Below are 27,132 nucleotides of genomic sequence, written 5' to 3'. Positions count from 1 at the left end.
ATGCTTCTTTTACAATAAATATGTATTATCAGGGAAAAAGGGTTACTTCCATTAAAAAAAATAAACATATGCAAATCAGCCAAGCTAATGCTTTTATATTTCTTCCCTTCTTTTTCTCTACAGCCACTGTCACCTAAAAGAGAAGTAACCTCTTGGCATCTGGTCCTACCTAAAACTCTCTCCTTTTACACAAGACAGAAAAGACTTCTGACCATCAATTATTTGGCTCTAATAATACACCCCAGTAGCTGAGAGCATAAGCAGTTGGTTTTGGGAGACCTAAACTTTAGGGCAGACCTACCTTGTGAATAGAGAAGGATCTGCATCTCCAGAAGAACACAGGTAAATACCTGCACCAGGTTCTCTAGGCCCAGGAGCTCAAAGACCTCTCGGAGAGGGTAATCGGAGAGGGGGAGTTCATTGAGCCCCGGCCTCTGGCAGATGACAGGTTCATAAACACCATAAAATTTCAGTGATCTTCCTGGAGGTGGAAGGGGCACCTCATAGAGAATATTATGGATGTAGCTCTCAAGAGGCAAAGGTGGTGGCTGCTGTGAGGTAACTGCCTTGTAAAGTTGGATGAGGAATTTCTTGCAGGCCTGCATGAAAGGCAGTGGTGTGATCAAACATATACTTTTTGAAACATACAGGGTGTCTCTGCTGATGTCATAGGAGTTGTATCGCTGGAGTTTCAAAAGGGAAGTTGTATCTCCCTCGTCAATACTGCTCGCCAGTGAATCCATGCTGCAGGAGGATGAAGCGTACACGCTGCTGTAATGCTCTGCATTGTGCATCTGGTAGAGTGTCTGCATTGCTGTGCAGATTTGCTTACTTGTAACTTCTTCATAAAAAGTGAGAACAAAACCGTAGGTACGAGATCCATCTTCCCGGGTAATTATAAATGAGTGGAACTGAGGGTCTTTGTTGTCAGTTTGTGTTCTGAAAGATAGCCCTTTAGGCATGCACAACTGTGGAGGAAGGAGAAGAAAAGCATCAGAAGGCAATATATGAACAAATTCAAACCAGAGAAAAATGGTTGTGAAGTTCTATCTGAGCTTATGACCTTCATTAAGTCATGTAACTTCTCTGAGCCTTAGTTTCTTTATCTATGACATCTGCAGCATCAGTGACCTTAAGACAAAGACACTTTACAAATATTTAAGGACTATTTTTAAAGTCGATAATGTTTCAGAGGAATACAGAAGCAGGTGAAGGTTCATTTGATAAATGGAAAAAAGTTAAAACAGAATAATAAAAACAAAAGTATAATTTTTGCTCTTTTGAACAATATGATACTTTGTCCTTAGAAAAAATAAATGTTAAAAATGGATTGATTTTTCTTTACTGAAGCAGAAGGGTAGAACCAAGACACTTCAGATTACTTCCAGCAGAGATTATGCCCCAGGTCTTGGGAACCAACCAGGATTGAGTTAAATTTGAGAATAAAATTACCTGAAGACTTAAAGATGCTATATTTAAGATACTTTATAAAGCAAAAAAATTAGAATTGAGTCTAAAACATTTTAAACAAGAAAAATTATAGAAAATTTGAAATGTACTAAGGAAAACAGAATTGTAATTCAACTATCCTAAAATCATGATTATTAATTTTTCTATTATTCCTTTCTACTTTGTATTACAATATGCTTTCTGCATAGAAATAATTTTACCATATGACTTTTTTTTCTTTTATTTCAGATTTAATAATTGATCTGGTATAAAATTTAGAAGTTCTCCCAAATCCCCACATTATAAAAAAATTTAATTCCCTTAAGAGTTATGACTTTCATTCAAATTGTGAACAAACACTTATTAACCGCCTTTCTGAGCCAGGCCCTATGATAGTGATAAAACGGTGAGAAATATAGTTTCTGCTCCCCTGGAGTTACCAGTGCAATAAGGACAACAGACTATTAAAAATATATATAAACTATAAACTATGGGAAGTGCTGTGATAGGGTAAACATAGGCTGCTAGGAAAAACACAATAGGAGGACATAAATGAGAAAAGAGGGAGCTACCAGAAAAGGCACTTTCCTGGCAGATCAGTGATAAAAAATCCACCTGTCAGAGCAGGAGACACAGGTCCTATCCCTGGATCAGGAAGATCCCCTGGAGAAGGAAATGGTAACCCACTCCAGTATTCTTGCCTGGGAAATGTCATGGACAGAGGAGCACTGGTGGGCTACAGTCTATGGGGTTGCAGAAGAGTCAGACATGATTTCAGTTCAGTTCAGTTCAGTCGTTCAGTCGTGTCTGACTCCCCATGGACTGAGCACACCAGGCCTCTCTGTCTATCTCCAACTCCCAGAGCTTGCACAAACTCATGTCCATCAAGTCAGTAAGGCCATCCTATCATCTCATCCTCTGTTGTCCCCTTCTCCTCCTGCCTTCAATCCTTGCCAGCATCAGGGTCTTTTCAAATGAGTCAGTTCTTCGCGTCAGGTGGCCAAAGCTTGAGCATCAGTCCTTCCAATGAACATTCTGATGGACTGATTGGATCTCCCTGCAGTCCAAGGAACTCTTAAGACTTTTTTCCAACACCACAGTTCTAAAGCATCAATTCTTTGGTGCTCAGCTTTCTTTATAGTCCAACTCTCACATCCATACATGGCCACTGGAAAAACCACAGCTTTGACTAGATGGACCTTTGTCAGCAAAGTAATGTCTCTGCTTTTTAATATTCTATCTAGGTTGGTCACAGCTTTTCTTCCAAGGAACAAGTATCTTTTAATTTCATGGCTGCAGTCACCATCCACAGTGATTCTGGAGCCCAAAAAGATAAAGTCTCTCACTGTTTCCATTGTTTTCCCATCTATTTGCCATGAAGTGATGGGACCAGATGCCATGATCTTAGTTTTTTGAATGTTGAGTTTTAAGCCAGCTTTTTCACTCTCCTCTTTCACTTTCATCAAGAGGCTCTTTAGTTCCTCTTTGCTTTCTGCCATAAGGGTGGTGTCATCTATATATCTGAGGTTATTGATATTTCTCCCGGCAATCTTGATTCCAGCTTGTGCTTCATCCAGCCCAGCACTTTGCATTATGTACTCTGCATATGAGTTAAATAAGTAGGGTGACAATATACAGCCTTGACGTACTCCTTTCCCGATTTGGAACCAGTCTGTTGTTCCCTGTCCAGTTCTAACTATTGCTTCTTGACCTGCATGCAGATTTCTCGGGAGGTAAGTAAGGTGGTCTCAGGAGGTAGGTAAGGTGGACATGACGTAGTGACTAAAAATAACAAATGACCAGGGGAAAAAATGAAGGAAGCCCAAGTGGAGACCTGAGGTAAGTACAGGTGTTAATGAGATGAAATGAAGGCAGAGAGGGCATAGGCAAAAGCCCAGAAGACAGAACGTGAGGTTCACTGTGGGTGGGGAGCAGAATGAAAGGTGTGGGGAGGAGAGTGACTGCAGGAGATACTGAACCCCAAAGGGCCTTGGAGTCACAGCATAAGTCTGAGGAGGGGTATGAGAAACCTCTGGAGGGTTTTCAGCAGCACAGGTACAGAAACAGAGGGCTGCTTAGCACATCAACCTTCCGGCATGTGAGGGCGGTGGCTTCCCCAGAGGTTCTAAGCAGGCAGCAGGAATGCTCAGAGCCTCGGAGTCACCCTTGACTCCTTTCTTTCTCGCTCACTCCATTACCCAATCCATCAAAAAAGGCCAGTTCTACTTTCAAATATATATTCAGGAGCAGATTACCTCCATCATTACTCTTACTACTCTAATCTAAGCCATACTATTCTCTCATCTGGATGACTATTTAATATAATAGCCTGTTAACCCATCTCCTTGCTTTTGTCCTTGTCCTCAATAACCTGCTCCTCATAGAGCAGCCAAAGTGATTCTTAAAAAAATATGTTCGATCTTGCCACTATTCAAAACCCTCCAATGGTCTCTCATATTGTTAGAAGGTGAAATCTTCACACTACAAGGCCCCTGTGAGGCCCTACATCACTCGGCCCCAGCAGCTCTTGCTCCACCCTCCACTGCTCTTCAGCTCACCTACTCTGCTGTGGGTCTTCAGACAATCCTAGTCCTCAGCCTTCAATCCACCCTAACTGACACCTGCTAGAACGGAGGAGGGCCACTCTGCCAAACCCTACCCAAACTGCAGATCTGTAAGCAGAATGATGGCTTTGTTTTAAAACAACAGGTCAAATCCAATCTGCCACATGCCTTGAAAGTAAAATCTTATTGGTACACAATCGCACTCCCTTTAAGCACTGTCTAGCTGGTTTTGCACTACAACAAGAGCTGAATCACTGTGACAGAGACTGCACGGCCCACAACACTCAGCTATTTACTATCTGGCCCTTTGTGTGGGGGGAAAAAAAACAGCAAGTCTATGTTTTAAGTCACTTAAGTAACACTGAGATGGTTTGTTATGCAGCTTACCCAAAACAGTTCCTTACTTCCTGTAAGTCTCCATATAACTACCTTAAAGAGGCCTTAATTTCTTTTTCCATTAAAAAAATAGTGTTTTCATCCCATAAATGCCATTAAAATGTCACTTCTCCTCTAAAAAGCTTTTATTGAATGAAGCAGTTAAAGCCTTGCACCACAGTATATGTACACTGCATATGTATGACACACATCAGTAGTTTCTCTAATTTTGTTTCATCTCTAGACTGAAAAACTACTCAAGCACTGGTAATAGCTTTAACCATTCAAGAGTACCACACATGGAACAATGTAGTATTTGGGCCATAATAAATGGTGACTGATAAAGGTAAAAAGCAAAAACTGTGAAGCTCAGCATAAATATCTCAGTGAAAATGTCTTTACATTTCACATCACTGAACATGAGAATTGGAAACAGCTATAGTAGCTTTACTCCTTGGAAGGAAAGTTATGACCAACCTAGATAGCATATTCAAAAGCAGAGACATTACTTTGCCAACAAAGGTTCGTCTAGTCAAGGCTATGGTTTTTTCTGTGGTCATGTATGGATGTGAGAGTTGGACTGTGAAGAAGGCTGAGTGCCAAAGAATTGATGCTTTTGAACTGTGGTGTTGGAGAAGACGCTTGAGAGTCCCTTGGACTGCAAGGAGATCCAACCAGTCCATTCTGAAGGAGATCAGCCCTGGGATTTCTTTGGAAGGAATGATGCTAAAGCTGAAACTGCAGTACTTTGGCCACCTCAGGCAAAGAGTTGACTCACTGGAAAAGACTCTGATGCTGGGAGGGATTGGGGGCAGGAGGAGAAGGGGACGACAGAGGATGAGATGGCGGATGGCATCACTGACTCAATGGACGTGAGTCTGGGTGAACTCCGGGAGTTGGTGATGGACAGGGAGGCCTGGCATGCTGCGATTCATGGGGTTGCAAAGAGTCGGACACGACTGAGCGACTGATCTGATCTGATAGTAGCTTTAATCATTATTATATATGTATGTTGACAAAAATTAAATTAATGTGTATATTTGGGCAGAATAAGATACAGATTTAGATAAAACACATGAATATCTGGATTTGTTGGGGGGAAATTTTGCTTATTCCTAATCTTGGGGAAAAAAAGGCCATGGCAGGATATTTTCATAATTAGGCCTTTAGATTAAGGTTGCTTTCATTATAACAAGTCAATGAGATCCTCTACTGATTATGAATGAAAATTCATCTGACACATTTACTAGAGTCAATAAAGGTTATAGGAAGGATGATGTGAATCAGTCTTGCCTCAGGCTAAGCTCAAACGTGCACAGCATAGTGCGTGGCATACGTAAGTGTCTTTTAAATGAATGAATAAATCAACGAACAAGAAAACAATCAAAAACAACAGTTCAGGGAACAGGATCAGATTTAGTTCATCTCTTCATTCAGTCCATAGTTCTCTTATATCAAGTAGGCAATACACAGTGACCTCCAAAGTCAACATAAAGACTTAATTTAATTGACAGGCTTTCCTGACATCATAAACCATTAAATTCAAGCTCAAACTGTTTTTGAAGAGCTGCCAAATATTCCCTTAAGGGTCTGTAGCTTTCTTTAGCATGCATTCAGACATTTACAGGAAAAGCTTGCCAAAAGTTATGCCCAAAGGGAAGAATGACTTTCTATGCTACAGATAGCAGATGTAGGAATTCTTAAACTCTCCTACAAATAAAAAAAAAAAAATAAGAATTATATTTCTAATCTGGGAACCATAGTTGGAAAATGCTATTGTTTTTCATTTTTAACAGTGAGAATCATATGACTTATTTTTCATAATTCTAAACTATAAATCAAGATTTGCTCACCATGACAATCAATATCTTTTATCCTCTAATACTGATGTTTACTAACAATATCCTCTCCCCACCCCACTCTCACGACAACTAAAAAACTTAAGAGCTGTCACTGCTAATCAGATTGTCATTGGCTAGATTACTCGAGCCACAGTAGGCTCACAATGCTGTCTGTGTACCTTTCTTGGTTTGAGTGACCAAATATCCTTATTATCTCTCTGGATTCTTTTAGTCAGTGTGGCTAGAACTGCAACAATTTTTCCCCCATTTTCTATGGCTCTATCAATCCCATTCCTTTTCTCTTATGTTACAAATAAAAGCTATTGAGAAAACTCTTAATGAGTCGGTTAGTTTTCTGTTCCTTCCTTCTTTCCTTCTCTTTCCCTTCTTCATTTAATAAACATTTACTTTATGTCATATATTGCATTAGATCTTGATAACTCAGAAGACAAATATGAAAATAATTTTTTACCTCTGGGAGCTTACACTCTAATAGGAAACAGAGACATATAAACCAACAGTTACAAAATAATGTGATCCCTATTGCTACAGAGAGTGTTCAACATGTTTCAGGAACAGAGAAGACAGAGCACCTAACTATTCCTGCTTAAGAGATAGTTTTGCAGTAGAGGTGATACCTGATCAAAGATGGGGAAGCGAAGTTCTGTAAGCAAGCATATACTCCTTCATTTATTTAATGGTCTGAACCTCAACTATGTGCAAAGCTAAGGATATGGTGGTTTAGTCGCTAAGTGGTATCTGACTCTTTGCAACCCCATGGAATGTAGACCGCCAGGCTCCTCTGCCTGTTGGATTTTCCAGGCAAGAATGCTGGAGGGGACTGCATTTCCTTCTCCAAGGGATCTTCCCGATCCAGGGATCAAACCTACATTTCCTGCTAAGCCGGCGAATTCTTTAACTCTGAGCCATCTATCACAATCAGTAAGAGTGTGTTCCTGTCCTAATGGTTCTTACTTTATAGCAGGAGACAAGGAGTAGGACAACCAGCTATATAATTAATTAATTGTAACTGTAATGGTGCTACAAAAAGGTACATGGTGCCAAGAGAACTTAAGGGGACCTGGCTAAATGTTGGAAGGGTGGTGAAGGTGGTGGTCAGGGATAGCTTCTTTGAGGAAATCATGTTTAAAATGAAATCTGAAATGTCAATATGAAGAATTCACTAGAGGAAGAAGTGGAAGAGAGACAGGAAAATGTCTTCCTTTCAGAGAGGAAGGAAAGCAGAAACAGAAGCTGTAGTGTGGAGAATGAAAAAGACAGGCAGCAGGGGGTCAGTTACAATGTATCCTTTACTCTTTACTCTTCATTCCACTCCACTCTTCTTTGGGATCAAAGTAAACAGTAAACTGAGCTTTATAAACAGCTATATAATAGTTATTAGTCTTCAATTATCTGAAAATTTATATATCAGATGTTTTATTTAGGACATATATACAAAATGGAATCTTAATATTTCACAGAACATGCTTAAAAAGCTACTGACCACATTTTCTTCCTAACCATTCCTAGGTTCACCACATTCTTAAGTATAAGCTCTGTCTACTAGAACATTACATAGACAGTCACAGACGCTAATACACAGTTTTCATTAGGAGATCTGAAATGGGGGGGGGGGGACTTCAGCTCCATTTGCATTGCTTTGTTTCATTTAAGAGGAAAGGTATGGCTCTGAAGCAAATTTGTCAAATGTTGACATCTGTTACTTCTTGGTGGTGGGTATATGATTTTTTTTTTCTCTCTGCTTTATGATACTTCCATTTTTTTCCCACAAAAATCTGTGAATCCACAACCAAAAGAGATATAAAAGCAATTTTTTTTTTGCACACTCAAAAATATTTTATTGATAGTGATGTGACATTAAAAAGTTTAATAACATTAAGTTTATAAGCAATTGCTCTAAGCAATATAGTAGAAGGTACAAGATTAGAATACAGATCTATGAATATATATCCCTACCTGGACTATAGGACATCCAAACCCAAAGAAAAGGAAGAATTGAGGAAAAGTTTTAAATGAACAGGAGATTTACTACAACAAATAATAGAAGTTCCAAGACTTCCTTTGAGAAATTAAGCATGATAGTTAAAAGTTCAAATTATATAGTTTTCTTTTTTTTTTTTTTTTTCACCTGTTTCAAAAGCAATTAATTCAGAAAATTTCAAATGTCACATACTTATTTGCTGTTACATATGCATTGCACTCATATACGGGATTTTTTGTTGTTGTTTAACAAGTTTCATTGCTTTGGGGGACTTAATTTGTATGAAATTAGTGTCACACGCTAGTAAAGTGATGTTTAAAATTCTCCGAGCCAGGCAATACACGAACCGTGAACTTTCAGATGTTCAAGCTTGTTTTAGAAAAGGCAGAGGAACCAGAGATCAGATTGCCAACATCCACTGGATCATGGAAAAAGAGAGTTCCAGAAAAACATCTATTTCTGCTTTATTGACTATGCCAAAGCCTTTGACTGTGTGGATCACAGTAAACTGTGGAAAATTCTGAAAGAGATGGGAATACCAGACCACTTGACCTGTCTCCTGAGAAACCTATATGTAGGTCAGGAAGCAACAGCTAGAACTGGACATGGAACAACAGACTGGTTCCAAATTGGGAAAGGAGTACGTCAAGGATGTATATTGTTACCCTGCTTATTTAACTTAAATGCAGAGTACATCATGAGAAACGCTGGGTTGGAGGAAACACAAGCTGGAATCAAGATTGCTGGGAGAAATATCAATAACCTTAGATATGCAGATGATACCACCTTCATGGCAGAAAGTGAAGAAGAACTGAAGAGCTTCTTAATGAAAGTGAAAGAGGAGAGTGAAAATGTTGGCTTAAAGCTCAACATTAAGAAAACTAAGATCGTGGCATCTGGTCCCATCACTTTATGGCAAATAGATGCGGAAACGGTGCAAACAGTGGCTGACTTTATTTTTCTGGGCTCCAAAATCACTGCCGATGGTGACTGCAGCCATGAAATTAAAAGACAATTACTCCTTGGAAGGAAAGTTATGACCAACCTAGACAGCATATTAAAAAGCAGAGACATTACTTTGTCAACAAAGGTCCATCTAGTCAAGGCTATGGTTTTTTCAGTGGTCATGTATGGATGTGAGAGTTGGACTGTGAAGAAAGCTGAGCTCAGTAAGAATTGATGCTTTTGAACTGTAGTGTTAGAGAAGACTCTTGAGAGTCCCTTGGACTGCAAGGAGATCCAAACAGTCCATCCTAAAGGAGATCAGTCCTGGGTGTTCATTGGAAGGACTGATGTTGAAGCTGAAACTCCAATACTTTGGGCACCTGATGCGAAGAGCTGACTCATTTGAAAAGACCCTGATGCTGGGAAAGATTGAGGGCAGGAGGAGAAGGGGACAACAGAGGATGAGATGGTTGGATGGCATCACTGACTCAATGGACATGGGTTTGGGTGGACTCCGGGAGTTGGTGATGGACATGGAGGCCTGGCATGATGCAGTTCATGGGGTCGCAAAGAGTCGGACACGACTGAGAGACTGAACTGAACTGAATGATCCTTATTTAAAGCTCCACTTTGTTTAGCAGAATGAGTGATACTATAGAAGGCAGTAACTTACTGGAGTGGAATTTTGCTAAAGCTAACAACAAAGCTTTCTATCTTTAAGTGGGAATAAATTATAGATTCATACAAATGCACTTACTAATAAATCAAAGAGGAAATTAAGGGCAGTAAATCTATGACCCAAATGCATACTAGTTTAATGGAATGCTTTACAGAGATTTTCAAGGAGTACTAGTAAATCCTTTTAGATCTGCAGCAAAAAACAAAATGCTGTATTGTGTTTAAGCATCAAAACACAAGCCTACAAGTCTGTTCTTCAGAGGGAAATGTTTCCTGTTTACATAAAATAACTCAGAGACAACAGATAAAGAAAATATTAAAGACAGTCAAGGAAGCAGACAATTGCTTTAGAGATAAATGCTGCTGCTGCTGCTAAGTTACTTTAGTTGTATCCGACTCTGTGCGACCCCACAGACGGCAGCCCACCAGGCTCCCCCGCCCTTGGAATTCTCCAGGCAAGAACACTGGAGTGGGTTGCCATTTCCTTCTCCAATGCATGAAAGTGAAAAGTGAAAGTGAAGTCGGTCAGTCGTGTCCAAGTCTTTGTGACCCCATGGACTGTAGCCTACCAGGCTCCTCCATCCATGGGATTTTCCAGGCAAGAGTACTGGAGTGGGTTGCCATTTCCTTCTCCAAAAGATAAATGCTAGACAGAGGCAAAGGTTAACACAGATATCTTACTATTAAGACATCCAAATGATTAAAAGTAATAAAATACATCAAGTGCGGCATTTTGTTCAAATGACTATGGATTCATATGATAATAAGAATCTAGTTTTGGACACCATTCTGACTTCTCACATAATAATTTATAAATACTTTGAAATGTATCACTAATTTAAGAAAATTAGTGTTATAATCCATTTACATTCTTATCCATTCTTCCAATGTTTCATTAGGTACTCTTTTATATCATTAATATCTTTCCATTAATTTTCTGACATAAGCAGCTGATAATTTATTTTCTGTCACTGCTTTTTGCTGACTATTTTAGTAAGAAGCTTGTCTGCACTTCTCCAAGTCTCATAAATATGACTAACAGTTGTATTCTGCTTAATATCTACAGCACTGTCTTCACCAAAGATGAGGCTAGGCCCTACAGTATTAACTTCTAGCAAAGTGACATCTCCTGTTACTCTAGTATAGGGCAACAGTTTAGAGAAGTAACTATACCATGCTCTGTAAAGAATCAAAGTCGAAGTACCATATGCCTTAGTCATCTGTCCTTAGAAAAGGTACCATGAAATTCCCTTCTTGGAGTAACATCAGACTGGAATGGGTTTACTGTGATATAGAAATATCATATCCCTGAGAGCAGGTGAAAACCAAGTTATTAAAAACATATAGTTTTTCTTTGGGGGAAGTAGCATGCAGGTGGGAAAAAAGTGAACTAGAGAGTAAAAATAATCTGGATTTAATCTCTGAGACTCCCTGTACAACTTTGGGCAACTAACTTAATCTCTGTAAAATATGAATAATAATCCTCACTCGGTATGTGTAAGCAAGTATGTGAAAGTAACACATATAAGGGACCTAACAGGTATCTACTAAATATTTTCTTCCCTTAGAGTATCACATCATAATGGGATCCTTTGGTTCCACCTTTAAAATACTCATAAAGAACCACATCTATGTGTCTTAGTCTACCTTTAATCATTTTTGTCCCTATGGTGCCTGATCTCTGATTTGCTCACTTTGGGACCCCCTGATTTTTATAACTGCAGAGTTCATGGAGGTACAAAATATTTTCCAGATTTCTAAGAAGAACTGTTCCTAACTGACCTGAAAATTATGACTGACTACTTTTAAGAACCTCTAATGGGACAATTATGACCGACTGTATTTTTAAGAACCTCTAATGGGACTTACAATCACCACTGGTAACTCATTACATTATTTTAAATTCCTTATAAACAAATTCCTACTAACATCTAAATGAGGCACTTAAGTTCCTTTCCTACCTTACTTTGTGAACATAATAAATTACAGACCCATCATATAACATTCCTTGAAATATGAAAACTATAATCATGTACCTTCCATCAGGCTCCTCTCCAGGAACCAAACTATTATCACTGTTGTCAAAGAATCTATGTATTAATTAATGCAAATTCACCACACAGCTTAATGGCAGGAAAAGAAAACAGGCTGCTTAGGGGCTGTTGTATGTACTAATTAGCTATGGGGATCTTAGGCAAGTTACTTAGCTTCTCTGAGCTTCATTTTCCACAGCTGGAAAGTAAGGATAATACTATTTAAAAAATTTTTTTATTTAAAGGCTTAAATGAAATGAAATAATGTACAAATTCAAAATATAGTCACAACTGTCATATTAATAAAATAAAAAGAAGGCCTTGAAGAGGAGAAAAAAACCACATACCATGTTTACTGCATCTTGATCAAAAGGGTTCCATTCTATATTCTGAGGATAGTGGGCCAGAACTTTGGATTTGAATGTTCTTCTCAAAGGACTCTGGTCAAAATTTTCACCTACAACAGATAATTAATAATTAGTTAATATGCAGAATTTTTTCAAAAGCATGTCATAATTTTATTTTTATTTTGTAAATACACTGAGTGATAGTGTTGAAATCTGATTCACTTTCTACCTCTAATAGTCTGGCTTGTAAATTTTTCCATGGACAACTAAAAAGGAACTTTTAATAAGAGACGTGCATTTAAAACTTCATAATACAAATTTTAAAATCCTGGCTAGACAACTAATACTAAAAATCAAGATACACTAAAATAATCCTTGCTGTGACCTAATTACTGTCCTCATTTCAACACATGATGACCAAAAAAAAAAAAAATCCTATTTGGAAACATTTAACTCACTAAAGAAACATTTCAAAATAAACTAACTGTAACTAAGATTCTGAAATTTTTTACATATATAAACTTAATGGTGCAGTGCCCAAAGGAGGCAAGTTTGCTTGAGTTTTCACAAAATCCTCTGATAAACGTGATAAACGTGACTGCATCTCCACGCTTTTACAAGAATTAATAGAATCAGAAACATCATTACTGAGTTGTCTGGTTTAGTAAACAGGACACATTAAAGAACACTAACCTCTAAAAAGAAGCTATTCTAAGCCAAATTAATCACCTGTTAAAATCCTGAAAAGGTAAAAGGCTATGCTTTGATCATTACATATAACAAAATTCAGTAAAGCTGTCAGCTCAGTTCTTTAAAGTCTTAACCAAATTAACTTCCGTGAGACCTGCTGCCTCCAAATGCCTTAGTTTCATAAAATATTTTAATATGGACAGATCTTAAATTCTCAGTGTCAAAAAGTTGAGATTAAGGAATTAGAAAGACCTTGGGAGCAATACCATCTGTCTCTTGTGTTTTTTTCTACTTTTTAAGTTCTAATTACAAAACACAAGCTGATATATTCAAAGATAAATGCTACTTACCAGTAATTGTACAAACAAAAATATCATAAAACAATTCATGAGTCACATGTGGACACCTAGTTAGATTCAGTTTCCATCTCTGGTAAAAATCTAAAAGATGTATCCTAAAACACCTTTCAGTGAGAAACTTAACAGATCTCAGATGCAGGGAAAAGTCACACTCTAAAATTTTGTTGGAGAATGCAATATAAAACACACAGGAGTGTTTTGAATATAGGCACATAATTTAAACAGATCTGTTGCAACAACTAACCTATTACTTCTAATTTAGGCCTTTGGCTAACAATCTTTTTCCTTTGGATTCCTCTTCGTTATTTAGGCAAGCACTCCATCTCTCTATCTTTCTACCTCATATTTTCATCTTCTAAGTGACACAGTAAAGAGCTTTCACTTCTAGAAGAGAAACTGTCAAAGGTGTCCCCAGTGAATGTTTATCAATTTCTGCACCATGCTTCTAGGGTATGTGAACATGGGAAAAGTCAGTGGACAATACGAAACCGTTTAAGAGTCACTATGTCCGAAGAAATGAGTCAGGGTTCACGGTTGATTTCACAAAGAGTAAATGGTATCTTTAGCTGGTACTAGATTCTTATGTAAACACTAAGAATTTTTAGATTATTTACTTCTTCATTAAAAAAAAAGGTTATATTTCACTTCAGTTTAAGTCAGAGAAAAAGCAAAACTAGAATCCTCTCCTGGTTCTAAGGTTTATGCTGCTGACTGTGCCAGTGACACAGCAAAAGGATAATCTCACCTTAGATAATACCCAGCCATCAAGAAACCCTCTCCTTTACCTGCCCTCAAATACCAAAAATGCTTATTTTATCATTCACAAATGTAAATAAAATATGAAATACTGCAGGGGCAGAAGAAACAGCATATAATGAGGATATAAATCCTTGCAACACTTACCTTTTAATGGATTTCTGCCTGAGTTTGGTTAAAATAGTAACTTTATCTTCATTCATATATCAAGTTATTAATGTGACAGGAAATAAATCAGAAAAAGTCATGACACTGCTATTTTCAACATAATTGTCCTGTTAACTAAGGAACACCACACCCTAGAGGAACAATGAATCAACCAGAAGAAAGAAAACCACCTTGAGAGAAAAAGAATTTCACAAAAACAAAACCCCATGAAACAGAAATACAAATCTAACAAAAGAAAAACAGAACCATCATCACCACTGCCACCACTACCACCACCACTTCTTATTAGACTGCTCTAAAAGAGGCGGGGAGATCATTGCTATATATACAGCTGTCTTGGCAAATATTATTTTGAAGAAAATGTGGAGAGAAGCTGACTGAAAATTCTGACAACACTGTTAAGGATCTAGAAGTGAGTAAATGCAGCTATTCCTATTAATATCAGTCAAATAAAAGAATCCTTGAGATGACTTTTGGAGATGTGAGACAGGGGAACCTAACCTTTGCATTTTGAACCCATAAACCTCTAACTTAGAATTTACTGTTAGGTTAACAGGAAAAATGAACCAGTCTAAGAATCTGGATTCCAAGGAAATGGAAATTACATAAGGATGCTTTAATTAACCTAAAATCCACCTTTCAAACACTATCCTGAAATAAACAAGGATTATAAATTTGTGCAATTATTAATATCCCCCGCAACAAGTAGACTTAATTTCAAGTAATATTGCCAAATAACCTCCTACTAAACTTAAACTACAATTAAACCTTTCCTCCTAAGAAAATAGAACATATCTGCCAAGACAGCTTAAAGACTAATGAATTAATTTCTTCAAGGCTTGAAGCAAATGAGATCTTTACAAAAATTAAGATGCAAATAAGAGAACAGAAATACAAAATAACAAATTTTTTTGCCTAAGCAAAACTGAATAATGAAACAATTATGATGGATTTGGGGTGAATTAAAATAATAACTTCTAACACCTCAACTTTTTATTTTTACCTGAAGTCGTATTTGCAGCATCTTGGCTCTTGCCATGACGATCTGCTTCTAGCCATTGGTACAAAACTACATAATGTAATAGAAATAAAAAAGCTTTTATGAACAAAGAAACACAAACAAAAAAGCAATAATGACTTTGAAGAATGGAAAATAAGAATTAAAAAAATTAAACAAAAGCAATTAAACATGAGACATTAACATCAACAGAACACAACACCAATAGTATGTAGCTTATAGGCTATTAGTGATAAGAAAGCAAAGAGAATAAGTAATTGCATTTTAATGTAATAAGTGAAATGCCATTTAAACATCTGTAACAATTATTCATATGGGAAAAGGTGCATGTTCTTTTCTTAATGCTAATTTAAAAAGAAGTATCAGCAGAAAGCTAATGCCAGATATAATAAAATATGATAGTAAGACTAAATGACGAACTATGGAAATTGCATCCCAACTTCTGTAAACCTATCAGATTGGCTGAAGTTCAAGAAACTGACTATACCAAAATCTGATAAGTATGCAAAGAGACAGAACGCTCATAAATTGCTGGCGGTAATGCAAAAAGGTATAACCTCTTAGGAAAGACAGTTTGGCAATTTTTACAAGGCTAAACATAGTCCATATGATCTTACAACCCCTGTCTAACCAGTAGAAAAAAGTCAGACAAATTCCAAGAGGAGCAACCTACAATACACCTGGATGAATACTTGTCAAAACTGTCAAGGTCATCAAAAACAAGTAAGGTCTCAGAAACTATCATAGCTGAGAGGAGCCTAAGGAGAGAAGAAAGGTGTAATGTGGTATACTGGATGGGCTCCTCCAACACAGAAAGGACATTGAGTAAACACCAGGAAATTTGAATAAAGTATAGATTTTAGTTAACAATAATATTGATTCATTAATTACAACACATGTATGGCACCACCCTAGGTTGTAAATGATAGGGAAAACTATGTGCATGGATGGGGGGTTGTGTGTGAGAACTCTGTATTAGCTTCTCAATTTTTCTGTAAATCTAAAACTGTTTCTAAAAATCAAGTCTGTTTAAAAAATTTTTTAAACAAGTCTTTAAAACTTTTACAAATTGTAAAGTTTAAATTAAAAAAATTTTTTTTAATTAAAAAATGATTTAATGTAAGGACAAAAACATATATTACATCCAATCTTTTAATTATTCTATCTTTTGTAAATTACTATGCAAACACAAGCTGAAGTTTGCTCAGTAAAGATTCCATTAGTCAACTATCCTCTTAGGTACTTTAAGAAATATCAACTCTTGGGGAAAAGTTTTACTACAATGAGGACACAAGCTATTAAAATATTCACACCTGGGGTGAAGGGGGGAATTTACAGTAGAGCTCTGTGACTAAATATATACTATGGCATTTCCTCTTTCTGGGTCAAAAGAATAACAACTACAAATTAGAGAGGGGAGTAGCAGAGTAGAATAATATTGGACTACTCCAAGCAGCAAAAAATCTCCCCGTTTGGAAAAGTGAGCACAAACTTTACTACTGATACTGAATATCCTTCTTATAAAAATGAGACACAAAGCATGGAAACTAATCCATTCAATGGTCTGACAATTCTGCCCAGCTCTCATCTAAAGCCTAAATGTGCCCTGATAAAGGTAGAAACTCTTGGTTGTGTTCAGAGTATCGCTGCCATTATATTTACCAACAGTCCCAATTATTTCATATAGCCGTTGTTTCTGGTTTCATTGGCCAAAAATAAAAAAATACGAAAGTTATTTTAGATCATTTTATTCTGACCAGTTATACAGAAAATGGTACATAAGCAAAAATAATGTTAATAGATTTGAGGTTCAATTATTTTATCACTACCTCCAGATCCCAAAATCCAATTAACTATGGTCTAAATAATTGAGAGAACTTCCAGTGAAATAAGTGCATCTGCTTCATGCAAAGCTATAATGAGAATCACCATTAGACCAAATTTGGATTGCAGTCTACTTTATAGCATATATATCAAAAAAGATAATGTATAACTACAAAAGAAATGTGAATAATGTTTCACTTAACATACAAAAATGTATACAGGCAGGTCCAGAAGGACTGAGCTCTAATATTTCTTAAACTCTCACAGTTTCTGAAATATGGCATATTATAAAGTGTCTGAGCCTCCTTTGACTTTGTAGATGACGTCAGAATATCAATAATATACCTCTTTCCCCTGTGGTTGGGAGCACAAGGTCTGACCTTCTGGAAGCTCCACGTTTCCTTTCAACTGGCAATGGGAGCAGGGACACTGCCCCTGCTCCAGCCACTGGTGAGGATTTCTCTAGTCTGTGCATGACATTGTAAGCAGAGAGAGATCTGTGAATCTCGGAGCTATTTCTCAGGCTGAATGTCCCCGTTATGTATTTCTTCACTCATTTCCTCTCTGAACCTTCTCACTCCTAGGGCCCCAGTGAATTCCCTTCTTCATTATCCATTTCCACCACAGCCTATTTCTGAGCAGGGTATTTCTCCACAAAACAAGGCCAAGGCTCCCAATACTTCCCTATGTGCCTATCCCTGAAGGATGTCACTGAAGTCTAGATGTTTTAAAGAAAGTTTGTTGATGGGAACAATGAAAACAGAAGGGAAGCTGAAACAGGTAATCTCTTCCACCCTGTCTTTTTTTCATTTTATTCCTTTTCTCTCTAAAGGGAAGTTAAAACATAGACACACACACGTGGACAGAATGCTCACAATCAGTAAATCTTCCTCAGTATGATAACAAAGGTGACAGAAGTAAATGGAGACACTATGGATGCTACCTATGATGAAACCCATGCTGAGGCAAAGAAAAAGGGACGATGTGGTGGTGACAACTCCTCCTTCCCATGTCTACCTCCAAAGGTCTCCAAATGTTTGCCTCCCAAGACCCAACCTGAATTGGCATAAGCGGGAGCTGGGAAGGGGAACACTAGGGCAGCAGTGGGATTTCCCTGGTGGCTCAGACAGTAAAGCGTCTGCCTAAAACGCAGGAGACCCGGGTTCAGTCCCTGGGTCGGGAAGATCGCCTGGAGAAGGAAATGGCAACCCACTCCAGTATTCTTGCCCGGAAAATCCCATGGAGAGAGGAGCCTGGTAGGCTACAGCCCATGGGGTCGCGAAGAGTCAGACACAACTGACTCCACTTTCACAGGGAAAGAGAAGCAGGTGTGGGTGAGGGGGAGAGGGCACCATCAGGGTGATAAATAAAATAAGGGGGCACTTCTGTGACATTCATAGAAAGACATTTGCTACACATGTGCTGTCTCTACACCACAGTAAGCTGTCCTCTTCAAAGTAGGTGCCCGAGGAGGCTGCATATTCAATATTCATTCTGATGATCCTCCAACTAAACACCTCTGAACAGGCAATGTATAAGTCGAGACCTTATGAAGTAGTGACCATCACACAATTAACACTCGGAGCTTACTACAGGCAGGTGCTTAAGTGCTCTACATATATTAACCCATTTTATCATCATAATTACTATATGAAGTAGATCCTATTACCATTCTCATTTTACTGATGTAGAAACTGGGGCACAAAAAGGTTAAATAACTTGCTCAGGTCAGATAACAAGGAAATTCAAACCTACGCAGTCTAACCCCAGAGTCTGTGCTCTTAATTCTATGTACGAGGTCATCTCAGGAAAGAGTATTTCTGCCAAGGGAAATAGCAAGTGGACAATCCCAATGGTACAAGTGAGCTTGTCCCCACTGAGCTGCAGTAAGACCAGGACATAGATGCATCTAGTGAGGTGGTAGAAGATGAAGTCAGAGGTTCCCAGGAGCCAGATAAAACAGGTGAGGACTGTAAGCAATGGTGAGGATTTCTGATTTTATATTAAGTATCACGGGAAGCCCCTGGAGAAGGAAATGGCAACCCACTCCAGTATTCTTGCCTGAAGAATCCCATGGACAGAGAATCTGGTAGGCTATATAGCCACAGGGTCGCAGAGTTGGATACGACTGAAGCAACTTAGCACACATCGTGGGAAATAATTGGAGTATCTTCCACAGATCACCCTGCCAGCTGAGAGAACAGTTTATAGTGGGCAAGAGTAGAAGGAAAGTGATCAGTTAGGACCTTCTGCAACAGTCCAGGTAAGATATGATGGCAGTACAGATTAGAGAGATAGTAAGTGCTAGGGTGGTGAGAAGTGATAAGATTTTAAATATATCCTGAAGGCATAAAATAATGATTTGCTGATGAATGAGATGTGAGAGAAAGAAGTAGTCAAGAAGGATATTGTGATACCATGAATTTTGATCTAAGCACCTGGATTAACAGTGTAGCTACTTACTGAAAGAAAGAAGATGGAGGTTTTGCTGGGGGGAGGATAGTGGTCAGGCAGCTGGAATGAAGAATTCAGTTTTGGATATGGTAAGTCTGAGAAGCCTACTAGACATCCAAGAGACATTTTTGAGTAAGCATTTAGATCCATGAATTTAAATTCAAGGGAAAAGTTTAGAAACTCAGGGGTCTACATAAAAAAGACAGTATTTAACATCACAGGGCTGGATAACGTCACCTAGGAAATGACTGCAGATGGAGACAGAGGCTGAGGTCAGAGCCCCCCGGGACTCAAGCAACATTAAGAGGCTGGGAAGAGGAAAAAGAACTGGCAGAAAGGTAAAAGAGAAAAAGCAGTCAGTAAAATAAGAGAAAACCAGAAGCATCATGGAAACCAAGTTAAAGCAGGTTGTCAACAACAAGGAAGTCACTGTGACCTGAACAAAGAGATTTCTGCAGGGTGTGGGGGTGAAAACCTACCTGGTATGGTTCCAAGAAAGACTGCAAAAGAGAGGAAGTCCAGGCAGAGAGTATAATTAACCCTTGAGGAGTTCTGTTGGAAAGATGATAAGTGATAATACTGGAGGAGAATGTGGGGTTGAGGGAAGGGTTTCAGATTTTGTTTTCTTAAAGACAGGAGAATGTTAACACATTCAAGCAACATTTCCACTGTGCCTACACTGTGTCTGGTTCCTCCACAAGGAACATACATAACAAAACACCTTTGAGTTCCTCTGCATGCATTGGAGAAAGAAATGGCAACCCACTCCAGTGTTCTTGCCTGGAGAATCCCAGGGGCGGGGGAGCCTGGTGGGCTGACGTCTATGGGGTTGTGCAGAGTCGGACATGATTGCAGCAGCAGCAACAGCAGGAACTAAAGCCCCCACCTAGATGGAGAATGGTAACTCCAGGCTGAGCTCCAGAGTCATGGAACACTGTCCTGTTACCTCATCATCAATCAATCAAAAGAAAGTCTGCACCCTGTGGAAGACAACAAAGATGCTGAACCCCTTCCCGAGTAATTCTCCCTTTAAAAAATTTCATGGTAGAGAAAAATTCCTGGAGCTGGTTTTTGGACACAAGCCTGCTTGTGTCCAAAGTTGCTGGCCTCCTGAATGCAGCAACACTTCCATTCCTACCAGCACCTGTACTGGCTTTCAAGCATTGAGCAGCCAAACCTGAGTTTGGTAATATTTATACGGGACACTGAATCCATAAGGGATTGCATCTTTTCTCCTTCTGGCACTTCTTGAAACAACCCCAAATCATTCTCACTGGATAAGCCATGCCAATTATCTTAGCACCAGGGAATAGCTATCACTGATCCTGAATTTATGACAGACAGCAGGTGCTCACCAACATCCCTATTCTCCTCTCCTTCCCAACATCCCTGCATCTGGGTTGGGGCCAAAAGACTAGCTCTTGCCAATGAAATGTGAGCAGAAGTGATGTGTATCACTTCCAGCCTGAGGCACACAATCTGTCTTTCTTCTGTGACTCACCAGCTAAATGCAAATGGAAATGGGGCTGTAAAGATGGAAGGTCACACATGGAAGAAACCTGGGTCATTGAATGTCTCTGCAAAATAGAGCCTCTCTCCACCTTGGCCTACATTAGACTAAACAACGAATGAGAAGTAAGTTTCTATTGTTTTGAGCCACTGATAGTCTATGGTTGTTATTACAGGAGTTAGCTATTTTTATGTTTCTGGATTAGCCTGAGTATATGAAGTTCCCACAAATCCCTCAGGTTTGGCAATTAATAACCAAAATCATGCAGATGGTAACTCCAACCATGAAATTAAAAGATGCCTGCTCCTTGGAAGGAAAGCTATGACAAATCTAGGCAGCATATTAAAAAGTGGAGACATCACTTTGCCAACAAAGGTCTGTATACTCAAATTAACTTGCATTAGTCTTGACCTTCTGACTCTAATGTCAATCCCTGACTATATACCACCTTCACTTCCTTGATGATGTTCTACACTGCCTGCTGCTGCTGCTGCTAAGTCGCTTCAGTCGTGTCCAACTCTGTGCGACCCCACAGACGGCAGCCCACCAGGCTCCCCCGTCCCTGGGATTCTCCAGGCAAGAACACTGGAGTGGGTTGCCATTTCCTTCTCCAATGCATTTAAGTGAAAAGCTACTGGGTTCAAATACATGATAAGTATAGTTCTTCAAATACGGGATAGAATTAGCCCATTTTCTGTGAATTCTCTTTATCTTTCATATACCAATCACTAAGCTACTAATCAAGACCAGAGGCATTAATTCATGATGGGCCTATTAGTCATTCTAAATCTATAAACTCTAAATCCAGTTTGCAGTCTTGCAGGTATAGGCTGCTGGTCACAAAGAAAATCAAGCAAAAGAAGGTAGAGGAGTCTCTGAAAATTCATAGGCCCTACTGAAGAATGTTCATGGATAAAGAAACCTGAATTCTGGTAATCCTAAAAGTTTATCTTGATTAAGAGCTTAATAAAGTACATCAACAGCAATCCAGTAAGTTGTTAATTTCTAAGAGACTCGTAATACTGAAGTTTATTCACTGGGAATCAAAAGAGTACACAATACAGATATTTTGCTTCAAACTCAACCAGAGGTATCCCAATAATCCTGGCATTAGTGCAGGTATTAACTCTCCAAGGGCACAGTTCCCAATAAGACTGCCCTGATTTCAGAAGTTCCCCAGGCCACCTGCACTACTCACAGACTGGATATATATCTTGAAGTTCCCACAAATCCCTCAGGTTTGGCAATTAATAACCAAAATCATGCAGATGGTAACTCCAACCATGAAATTAAAAGATGCCTGCTCCTTGGAAGGAAAGCTATGACAAATCTAGGCAGCATATTAAAAAGTGGAGACATCACTTTGCCAACAAAGGTCTGTATACTCAAAGCTATGGTTTATCCAGCAGTCATGTAGAAATGTGAGAGTTGGACTACAAAGAAGGCTGAGCATCAAAGAACTGATGCTTTCAAAGTGTGATACTAGAGAAGACTCTTAAAGAGTCCCTTAGTCAGCAAGGAGATCAAACCAGTCAATCCTAAAGGAAATCAACCCTGAATATTCATTGGAAGAACTTATGCTGAAGCTGAAGTTCCAATACTTTGGCCACCTGATGCAAAGACTCAACTCACTGGAAAAGCCTGATGCTGGGAAACGTTAAAGGCAAAAGGAGAAGAGGGTGGCAGAGGATCAGATAGTTAAGACAGTATGACTGACTCAAAGGACATGAATTTGAGCAAACTCCAGAAGACAGTGAAGGACAGAGGAGCCTGGCATGCTGCAGTCCATGGGGTCACAAAGGGTCAGATACAACTTAGCGACTAAACAGCAACAATTCACAGAAATCATGAAAGCACTACACTTATGATTATAGTTTTATTTTAAGGCATAGAAATCAGAAGGACTAGACAAATGAAGATATACACAGGTTGAGATCAGAGAACTTTCATGCTCTCTCCTTGTGGAATCAGGGTGTGTCACACTCCTACTCCCACCAATGTGTTAATCAACCAGGAAGCGCCACTAAACTTTGGTGTCTAGAGTTTTTATTAGGGCACCATTACATAGGCATGACTTGTTAAATCATAGCCATGTTACCGAAACTCAATCTCCAACCTCCTTCCCTCTGCTAGGTTGGTTCTGTGACCAAGCCCTACCTGAAGTTATCTAGGAGCCCATTAGTAGTTGCTTCATTAGGATAACACTCCTGTTACCAGGAAATCCTCAGGGTTCTGGAAGTTTTGCTCCAGGAACATGGGACAAAGACCAGATAAATTCTTATTAGGCACTGTGCCTCCTACCACCAAGCATAGAATATAACAGTATATTATTTACTTGTAAAAAATCTTAACAATGAAACCAGGTTCTATGGTCCTCTGCTAAAGATGAAATAACAAACCATTCTGATCCTAACCCATGCTTGTCATAATATTCCTTTTGCAATAAAATTATGAACCAAGAAAAAAAAACTTTAAAAAGCCACTGAAATAGTATAACTGATATCATGAAACTCTCTAAGAGGAAAGGGTCCATAATTTTTAGGTTAATAATCAAATAAGTGTCATATGTTCACTGCTGCTGCTGCTGCTAAGTCACTTCAGTCGTGTCCGTTTCTGTGCCACCCCAAAGACAGCAGCCCATCAGGCTCCCCCATCCCTGGGATTCTCCAGGCAAGAACACTGGAGTGGGTTGCCATTTCCTTCTCCAATGTATGAAAGTGAAAGTGAAAGTAAAGTCCCTCAGTCGTGTCTGACTCTCAGCGACCCCATGGACTGCAGTCCACCAGGCTCCCCCGTCCCTGGGATTCTCCAGGCAAGAACACTGGAATGGGTGGCCATTTCCTTTGAGGAGGAGGGTTCAGGATGGGGAACACGTGTATACCTGTGGTGGATCATGTTGATATATGGCAAAACCAATACAATATTGCAAAGTTAAAAAAAATAAAATAAAAAAAAGAAAGTGAAAAGGGAAAGTGAAGTCACTCAGTCGTATCTGACTCTTCACGACCCCATGGACTGCAGCCCACCAGGCTCCTCCATCCATGAGATTTTCCAGGCAAGAGTATTGGAGTGGGTTGCCATTGCCTTCTCCTATGTGTTCACTAGTGTTTAGTAAATGATTTTTATTATTTTTATATACAAGTGATTTTCAAATAATAATTATACCCAAGAAAACAAGGTTCTAGTTCTAGTAGTCTAGGGCAAATCACAATTTCTTCGAGCAAAAATATCCTCATACATAAAATACAGATTATTTTATTACTGTAACAACACATTTTTAGCATGTAGTGTTATTAGATATCTATCTGCTGTGAGAATCATTTATCCAAAAAAAGCATTTTAATGTTACTATTCATGCTGCTTTTTACTATACAAAATAAAACGAATCTTCCCCTATTGCTAAAGAACTTATTCTCTGCTAAAGAGCCTACAAGAGAGCCACCCTTTGCCTTTAGGAACAAAAGAAAGCCAACCACCGTTAAAATATTTATAGCTGACAAGTAATACTACAGAGCTAGAGTTCTGAGACATTCAAACTGAAGGTTTTCTACTGTGTGACTCAATGAAGCACTATCTGTACAAAGCGAAAGCAGACTTTTCCGTCCATTTTCATTCATTACTATACTCACCTATACAGACACATTTAGTTTACACAGGAGTAGCAATTAACTCTCACAGGAACACCACTTTATTCCTCCTGCTGCTGCTGCTGCTGCTCCTAGGTCGCTTCAGTCATGTCTGACTCTGTGTGACCCCATAGACAGCAGCCCACCAGGCTCCCCCGTCCCTGGGATTCTCCAGGCAAGAACACTGGAGTGGGTTGCCATTTCCTTCTCCAATGCATGAAAGTGAAAAGTGAAAGTGACGTCGCTCAGTCGTGTCCAACTCTTCACGACCCCATGGACTGCAGCCCACCAGGCTCTTCCGTCCATGGGATTTTCCAGCCAAGAGTACTGGAGTGGGGTGCCATTGCCTTCTCTGTTTATTCCTCCTACACTTTTCAAAAACAAAAAAATTCCTGCATAAGAAATCAATAATGTTCTCTGAAGGAGATATATAAATTATAAGACAAGGAAGGATACATTTGTTTTACTAACACTACTGCCCCATGGTATATGAAATTGTTCTAACATCAGCAAAATCAGGCAAAATAAGTATCGGTAACAGGATTCACTGGGAAAGAGAATATTCCTACAAGAATCAAAGAGAAGAAGTATTATTCCAACAATTACCTGAAGCTGCTGGTAGCTAGAATGTTCCACTGATGTGACCACCTCTGAGTCTCTCTGCATTGGTGTGCACATTCGCCAAAGGCCTTCCAGGCCTCCGCTAATATGCTGAGTGTGAGCTAGAACACTCAGGCTTTAAAATGAACTAACTAAACTCTGTTTTAAAATGGTACTGAGGTTGAGCACAGATACAATGGTCCACATACACTAGGGGTGGGTGGGGCTGGGGGTCAGAGGGAATGTGACCTATATGATGACTAGACTTTCCCATTTCTACAAGGGACTGATTCCTAAAGCTACTACCTAGTATATTACGAAAGAAGAAAATCAACTTTGGTGGGGAAAAAAGTCCTTTCAATCACTTTCTGAAGTTTTCAAAATTAACATGAAACAAAACCCACCAAGAAGGATAAAAATGGGAGGGAGGAGTAGAATTTTCCTCTTCTCTATAGGAAAAACAATCTCTTCCTTCCTCTCTCCACCAGAAAAACAGAAGAAAACCCTCAAGATGATCTCTTAGCCCTGCATTTCAATTCACAATTCTTACTTCTCACCAAGACTCTCCACTCATCTATCTCAGTACCGGCAGGCTGAACTTCATTTTCAAAGCTTAACTCTTCTCCCCTAAAGGTTTTCTGCTGTTAACAGTGCCATAATCCATGTAGTTTTCAAATATTACTATCTACTAATCATCTCTGAAGAGGGATGAATTTAACACCTAAGAATAATTCTATCAAAAAGGTATCACATTCACTACTTTTATTCTGGTACTCGGCACATAGCTTGAATAGCTGACTGACTAGGAGTCATTCTAGATTTAGATTCTAGATTTCTCCCCCTTCCCTCATCTGGACCCCACCCCTTTCCTTCCATATTCAAACAGTCATTAAAATTTATAATTTATGCTTCCTTACTATCCCTCCCAATCAGCCTTTCCTTTCTATTTTCACTGCCACTTTGTTAATTTTGAATCTCAAGCCAGGCTCAGAATACTTACAGTTTCCAAAATTCTAGTCTCCCTGCCACACACTGTACACAATTTCCTTCTAATTCCTCCTTCTCTCTCTCTCTTTCTCTCACTTACTCATTTACTCAACGAACATTTATAGAGCTCTACCAGCCAAGGCACTGTTCTAGCTTTGGGGATACACAGCACACAGACTGTATTTTCCAAAGATGGCCACAACAATATCTCCTATCCACATGTTCTTCTGAAACTCCATCAGGAGGTGGAGTCCATGTTCCCTGCTCTTAAAGCTGGAAGGACCTTAAGACTTCCTCAAACATAAGCATACCAGAGAAATGAGGTTATGGCTTCTAAGGCTAAGCCATAAAAAATGCCAGGCATTTCCACCATATTCTCTTGGGACACATGCCCTTACAACACAGTCACATGCTGTGGGAAGAGAGAAACTGAGGGCCCAGCCAACAGTGAGCAGAGCCTGCCAGTCCTGGAAGTGAGCCACCTGCAAGTGTGTCCTCTGGCCCTGTCAGGCCACTCAGCTGATGCAGCATGGAGCACAGGCAAGGTGGCATCACCATGGGCTGCCCAAACTGCAGATCTGTGAGTAAAGTAAATGACCGTCATTTAAGCAGAGAGTTTTCTATCTGGTTTGCGATGCAATAATAAATAACTGGAACAAACAGTGAACAAAAAGGCAAAAAAAAAAAAAAAAATCCTTGTCCTCATGGAGTTTATATTCTAGGAGGAGATAAAAATAATAAATTTAAATTATACAATATGTTGAATGACAAAAAGTGCAAGGAAAGTTAAAGAAAAGAGTAGAGTAAGAAGGGCAGTACAGAGCACTAGTTGCAATATTAAATAGGGAGGTCAGGTGGTCTTATTAAGATGATGATATCTGGGCAGAGACTCAAGTGAAGATAAGT

At 39.0% G+C, this 27,132-nt stretch overlaps 1 protein-coding gene across 2 annotated transcripts in view; it reads right to left on the bottom strand.

The window, feature by feature from the left end:
* The window catches only part of DENND5B (DENN domain containing 5B), a 217,010-nt gene that overhangs the window by 107,475 nt on the left and 82,403 nt on the right, over positions 1-27,132 (bottom strand). Inside the window, exons 2-4 of one of the 2 annotated variants that reach the window (XM_070789862.1) lie at positions 15,211-15,276; positions 12,235-12,344; positions 302-968 (exon numbers count right to left, since the gene is read on the bottom strand). In XM_070789862.1, the coding sequence (XP_070645963.1) occupies positions 302-968; positions 12,235-12,344; positions 15,211-15,276 (843 nt within the window). The remainder of the gene's footprint in view (positions 1-301; positions 969-12,234; positions 12,345-15,210; positions 15,277-27,132) is intronic. The other variant, XM_019961379.2, reaches the window with a different exon arrangement.

Source organism: Bos indicus, chromosome 5 (assembly GCF_029378745.1).
Source record: "Bos indicus isolate NIAB-ARS_2022 breed Sahiwal x Tharparkar chromosome 5, NIAB-ARS_B.indTharparkar_mat_pri_1.0, whole genome shotgun sequence".
Classification (NCBI taxonomy): domain Eukaryota; kingdom Metazoa; phylum Chordata; class Mammalia; order Artiodactyla; family Bovidae; genus Bos; species Bos indicus.
Note: the sequence above shows the minus strand (reverse complement) of the source record. Positions and strands in the feature narration are given on the sequence as shown.